General features: G+C 32.1%; 1 protein-coding gene across 3 annotated transcripts in view; it reads left to right on the top strand.

The window, feature by feature from the left end:
* LOC108739151 (tubulin-specific chaperone cofactor E-like protein) overlaps positions 1-6,847 on the top strand; it is a 46,657-nt gene that overhangs the window by 36,319 nt on the left and 3,491 nt on the right. For all 3 annotated transcript variants that reach the window (XM_018472902.2, XM_018472903.2, XM_018472901.2), the window contains exon 2: positions 3,670-3,916. In XM_018472902.2, coding sequence (XP_018328404.1) covers positions 3,677-3,916 — 240 coding nt within the window. In that variant the 5' untranslated portion in view covers positions 3,670-3,676. The remainder of the gene's footprint in view (positions 1-3,669; positions 3,917-6,847) is intronic.

Below are 6,847 nucleotides of genomic sequence, written 5' to 3'. Positions count from 1 at the left end.
AATGAATGTTTGTCTGTATGTCCTTTATAGAATCGTAAACTATGCATTTGATCATGTGATGATCTTTAGCAAAGTTGTTGTGCATGAGCCAAAGAAGGTTTCTGAGTTGGTACGACCAATTTTCGACAGGAAAAACAAGAAATATTGTGTATCCCACAGCACTTCAATAAATATCGAATTGAAACGAAACGCTGCAATGTCACAATTTTTTCGAAATGAACAAAATCAATAAAATGACTCAAAATGAATTGAATATTTGTGTAATGTCTTTCCTTCAAATTTATTTTAGTTGGTGGCGTAGCAACGCGCGCAGGGTACAGCTAGTATTGTATAAAAATTTGTTACATATTATACGAAATTCATTCATAGAGAAGTATATGCATTTATGTGTTCTCTGTTTTTTTTTACACAATATACATTGTACTCCATTTACATCAGTCATTAAATCGCTGGGATTTTATCATCACCTAATTAACCTCCCATTTCGGTTAGAAACCCTTAACAATAAAATCGTCGCACTTGGTAATAATTTGAAAAGGATTGCCGCAGTTGGTATGTGATTCCCATATACCACATCATTCCCTATATACTCTTTCTACTTCCTCATCATTTTTAAAAATTTCTGTGTGCCTTCTCTTCTATTCTAAATTAATTTATGTTTAATTCTTGCACAAAAGGCTCTCCTTTCTGCCTTGTGCGCAAATAGCTAATCTTTTCGTTTTAATAAAATTAACGCATCCGTCATCAAATAATTAACTAGTGTAAATAAATTGATCATTATTTTATTTCTTCTGTTATAAACACACTTCGTGCCAAATTATTTAGACAGTTACTCTTATTTGCTTTCTTACCTTGAATGCTTAAAATAAAATCGAAGTTTGCAAGTGTGACTTATCCCACAACTTGGCACTATGCTTATTACGAAACGTTTATTGCACAATTCTAAATATTACTGGTATGGTTCAAGTACACATTTTAATGTATATACCTACTAGTACATAAATAACAGTTTTACATAACACTATTCATTTATTATTGTAAACTCGAACAATGGTATTGCAAAAATTATAAATTATTTATCTGTTTGCATAAAGCATAATAATGCATTTCATATCTCGTTATTTCACGCCTTTCCGCTGATATAAACTGTAAAATAATTCAAAGAAAACGAAAAGGTATTAGGCTGAAAAATACTTTTTCATATAAGTAATAAGTTCAATAAATGTAATCTAAAGTTCTTGGAGGGGGAGGGGGGTGTTACGCTTTGTTTAAAAGTTTTTGATAATGTTTTTAGGACAGTTTTCAGAGAAACAGGCAATTATAGTGCAATTTCTATTTCCGGTGAACATTTGTCTTATTTGGAATGCAAGAAAATGAAACTGACTATAACCCAAAATCAGAAGGTGTTTTAAACGTTTTACACTCCTTAAAAATAATTTCCATTACAGTTTATACACTTATTAGTCATGCGTACAAACCAAACCTCAAAAATGTCCTTCCACTTTTCTTTTGAGGGATCTGAACAGGCTTGATCACAAGCAGCTAAAAGCTCAGTATCTGTTTAAAATCTCCTTCCTTGCAACAGATCCTTAATGATTAGAAAAACAGCAGTAACAAGTAGCTACGTTTAGGCTATTCGCAGGATGTTCAAGTACTTTAACATCAATGCTATTCAAAAATTAGACAGTGTCACGTGCTCGATGCGTGGATGCGTTATCGTAATGAAAATCCCAAGTATCCATTCTCGAATTTAGTCAAATTTCCTGAACCTATTGATAAATTTGAGCAAACATTCGTCCATCTACCAGGAGACGCTTCCAGTACGCTGACTTTCTATTTATTCCAAAATATCCTCATCATCATCACAGGGTCGTCAGTCCTAAGACTGGTTGGACACTCACTTCCATTCCTTCCTATCCTGAGCTAATCTTCACATTTCTCCAAATTAGAAGATCCCTCATCCTTAACTATTTGCGAACAGTAATCTAATTTAGGTCTACCTCTGCACCTCCTAACTCCTGTTTCTGCCTCTAAAATGTCTCTGACTAGACCTTCATGCTTGAGAAGCCTATTTTTTATTGACTTCCATAGAGTCCTCTGTTCTTCTATTATTTCTAATACCTCTTCATTTTTAACCTTCTCTATCCAACAGTGTCCTCTTCATTCGCTGGTAACACCAAATGTTACCCACCCGTACAGCTTTAACAAACTTTTTCGAATTTCTAAATTAATCGTTAGCGAACATAAAAGTGACTTCTTTTTATTGAAGGCGACTCGACCCTGCGCTATTCTTTGCTTTATATCCCTACCAGGTGCGCAACAACGTTACAATTTGATTGGGTGCTCACCAAAAGTTCTCATCATAAAAAAGGTCATTAATGGAAATAATTGGAAAATCAAAAAAATCGGCTGCTCTCATAATACTAGAAATGACTAAAAAAAAAAGATCATTTCGGCTGTTCATTTACGAACTTGAACTGTTTGAACTGAGTTGTTATCTGAATCGACTGGGTGCCCATCCCAAATCGAGTGGGTGTCCGGGCACCCGTGGACCCCCCTTGTTGCGCCCTTGATCCCTACTACTCCTTCCGTCCTGACTTATCTGACTTCCTAGATACCAAAAATCAGCCACTTCTTCTAATCTTTCGTCTCCTATCATTACATTCGCTCTTTCCCAACTTTTTCCTCCCTTGCATACCGGTATTTTTTATTTACCTTTATTTATTTTCACACAATATTTTCCAAAATACCCTGCCGTGTAAAAAAATACAGATCATCTTTTTCTTCACAGATTGTGATTCCGCATCGAAACTGGAGTTTGTTCATTTTCGAACAGCCAAACTATTCGTTAGATTTTTCTATTTTATTTTTGTTTCCGTAGTTTTTTTTTTAATATCACATAGGTGTTTTTATTCCCAGAAAATTATTAAAACTGACCTTTGGTGTAATAAATTACTGGTATACCAAAAGCAGGTCATTTAAAATGAAACATGAATTAAATTGAGATGTAACTGTTTTCCTTTTACTTCTACATTTCTCATATGGAAAACTGACGTGTACTGGTGAGGTCAAGAAGTCATTTCCAATCTAGTTTTAAGGTCAGGTATAATTCTACAATTTTCTCACACAAAGTAAAGAAATGTTGTACCATGTGAGCTAAGGTGGGTCTACTAGGTGAATAATTGAGGAAGGTTATTGTGTTGAGCTAATAATATCCTTTTTATTAAGCTGTTATTAACCATGATGAAGACTACTTAGTTCAAAGAAACATTCAAATATAATTTCCCTTAGACAGACGCATATACACGTATATATCAAAAAAGTTCATAAATGGATTGAATCAGTCTGCTGAATCTAACACATAATAAATAAAAACTTGAAAATTTTGTCATTTTGTAGTAATGTGAATTAAAAAAAATCTTTCATAACAACCAAAAAATAATCAAGGATAAAATCCAAAATCATAAATTATTGTTTTTTGTATTTCTATTATCAGATTATCCGATTTTCCCATATTCATTAAGAATAAAGCAGTTAAAAACTGTAAAATAAGATAAATACAAAAGCAACAGTAAGACTCAGCGAAAGTGTTTTGTTTACAACAATAAGCGGACCGCATAGTTTTTGTTTTTATTTTGACATCCAATATTAATTGTACGTTTGCTTCAGGTAAAGGATGCCGTCATTGCTAGAAGCATTAGAACAAAAATATCAAGATGGAGGTAATGCAACCGACACAGAGGGTTCTGTGTCAATTTTCGTTCCGAGGAAACCACCCCGCGTCATTGTGCCTTCTTTGTTGGTCTTGAACGACTGTGATATAACCTCCGCAGGCGATAAACAGGCCCTGGTTGACAAATGTGCTGCCGTTGAGGAACTTGACCTTGCGAAAAATAAACTTGAACATTGGCCAGAGGTACGTGTGTTTATACCTATTCGAAATAGTTTATGAGAAAGCGGACACAAAAATTAACAGGTGTTTGTCAAGTTACGTTTGGGCAGTTCTCCAAATTGGAGGATAATTAGATCAATAAGTAATGGGTACCTATGTACTTACTAACCAGCATTACCGAGCATTTTGAAACAATTGTAACCTATAATGATGNAGAACCTACGAACTATGGACAGAATGACATACAATTAACTGAGGGTGAATGCGACCACCGAAGACTGATACTGACCCTCTCTATTGTAGTTCTTCCGACGCTGTAATTATATGATAGGCACTGGTTAAATGACATTCTGTAAACCTATTGCTTGTAGCCTTATCTTGAGGCATATTTAAATTGGAGATATTTCCCTTAATGTAATGAATTGAATTATATTCAAAGTTTGTGAATAATAATGACATAAAATATACAATTGAAACTGCAACAATGTTCATAAACATAAAAAGTCTGCAAAGTGACAAAATCAAACTAATAAATTATCGTTAATCAAAACCTGTTACAGAATTTGGAACAGTTCGGCCATACTGATGTATTCGTGTTCACCATGGAGTTATTTTATAAAGACACTCTTTTAAATAAATGTTTATACTTTTGAAGGTTCTTTTTGACCAAAATTAGAAAGCATTTTTTACGCTTAGCTTTAACAATAATATCATACCTGATGATTATTTCACACTGTTTCTTAAGAAACTTCGCAAGGTCTTTGTATTAATTTCGTATTTTTTAAAGAAAATGATTTACAATAAGACATAATTTTCATTAATAGTATTATAGAATGACTTCATTTAAAAAATACTTGATTAAAATAATATTTAAAAATAGAATATCTTCTAAAATGAAACATATAGTAAGCTGATGCCATGTATTTTTTTGTTCTCTTTGCTGAATTAGCAACGTCAAATTTCAATAAGTAGTAATTACTAAAGTATGTATCATCCTGACATATACTACAAACGAATCCTATGTTATGCACTTAAAAAGAAAAAAAACAATACGATACTACCAAAACAATTTAATATCATCAACCAGACGATAAATTGAAACCAATTTCATTAATTTGGAAAAGTTTTCCTTTTCCTTTGTTCATTCGCGAGTTGTTGACCTTTAACATTGCGAGGTGTGTTGGCCGTACCAGTTATTATTGTGTGCATTAACGATTAACCGATACTGTCTGTATTTCTTGATTCTCTATTTCAATAAATAAAACCAAAGCTTTTGCTATTTCTAATAAAATATAAAGCTTTTCTGCGGTGCTTGTACATAAAGAATTTTAATAACTAATTGTAAATAAAGCACAGGAAGAGTTTCTACAGTAAATGTTATTGGAAACTCAACAAAATTCTTTTAGCCTATCGGTCATTGTTTGATTTTCAAATACATACGAAGGTAATTAAGATTAACATTTTAAAGAAACTTGCTTTTGAACGTTTCAGAAACTATTGAGAATAATATAATTATATGCTTCGATTTCTTTTTATCAAGAGTGATATTAGTAATACTACTGCAGCATTCAAAAACCATTTTAATTAGAGTGAAGATAGGTATTACGCAAGTATTTGAGTTGATAAAATTAAACTCTAATGACTTATTATTATTATTGCTGGATGCATGCTTATTAACGAGTTATTTTTTAATAGTTTTAGAGATAAAATCTTTGTTTAGAGATCGTTTAAACTCGTTGGTAGGTACTCAATCTCATCATAGGTTTATTCACTTTCTAATTTTAATGATTTCACCCATTACAATTTCAACTAATAATCTTTATCTTCACGTTCACTTTTTTGCACATGCATTTATTATAACGGAAATTACAAGTCATCCATCCATAAGGACCTTCTTTACTTTCTGCAAACCTAAATGGGGCGATTACCTATATATACATACATATGCCCCCGAACGCTATATGATTCACCTTAATAGTGTAATTATTATTTCCTTAATTAATGATAAGTTAATTACATCCTAAACATCTAAAGATATATATTTATGTTCATACTTGATCAATTTAAGCAAAAAATCCAACACAAATTTTTGTTCGTGTTCATGATGTGATAACTTTTTAGATTGAATCTTTCGAGTTTGGGCAAATTTACTGATAATCATAGCAAATGACGCGAAATTTCGTTCAATGTTTCGCTACATTATTTACTTCTTCGGGTACTCATTTCAACTATTTTTAATAAATCTCATAATATATTTGCTTTAGTTGATAAGATGGATCTGGTTGTGCATGATAGATATCCGTAATATAGATTATTGAACCACGCCATCTTGCACAACCAGACCCATCTCCAGCACGATTTAACAATTTTTGCGGGTTGCTCATGAATTTTTAAAAAAATCGTAAAAAGAATATTTTTGCATTGAGAACAAATTATTATAGGTGCTGATAATAATATTCTTCTACATCCTGTTATTAAATACAGAAATTGTCACATTAGAAATGAAGGGTAGTAGGAGTTGTAAGGTATTTTAGGTATTTAAGAATCATGTACATATTTTAATTCATAGGAAGTTAGTTGTAGGTATATATTTCGATACAAAGACACATTGCATTTGATATTGTATATAATATATAAAAACGAATGTTTGTCTGTATGTCCTTTATAGAATCGTAAACTATGCATTTGATCATGTGATGATCTTTAGCAAAGTTGTTATGAAGGTTTCTGAGTTGGTACGACCAATTTTGGACAGGAAAAACAAGAAATATTGTGTATCACACAGCACAAACGAAACGCTGCAATGTCAAAATTTTTTCGAAATGAACAAAATCAATAAAATGACTCAAAATGAATTGAATATTTGTGTAATGTCTTTCCTTGAAATTTATTTTAGTTGGTGGCGTAGCAACGCGCGCAGGGTACAGCTAGTATTGTATAAAAATATGTTACATA

The sequence above is a fragment of the Agrilus planipennis genome, unplaced genomic scaffold (assembly GCF_000699045.2).
Source record: "Agrilus planipennis isolate EAB-ADULT unplaced genomic scaffold, Apla_2.0 scaffold214, whole genome shotgun sequence".
Classification (NCBI taxonomy): domain Eukaryota; kingdom Metazoa; phylum Arthropoda; class Insecta; order Coleoptera; family Buprestidae; genus Agrilus; species Agrilus planipennis.
This window is presented reverse-complemented; position numbering and strand designations above follow the sequence as displayed.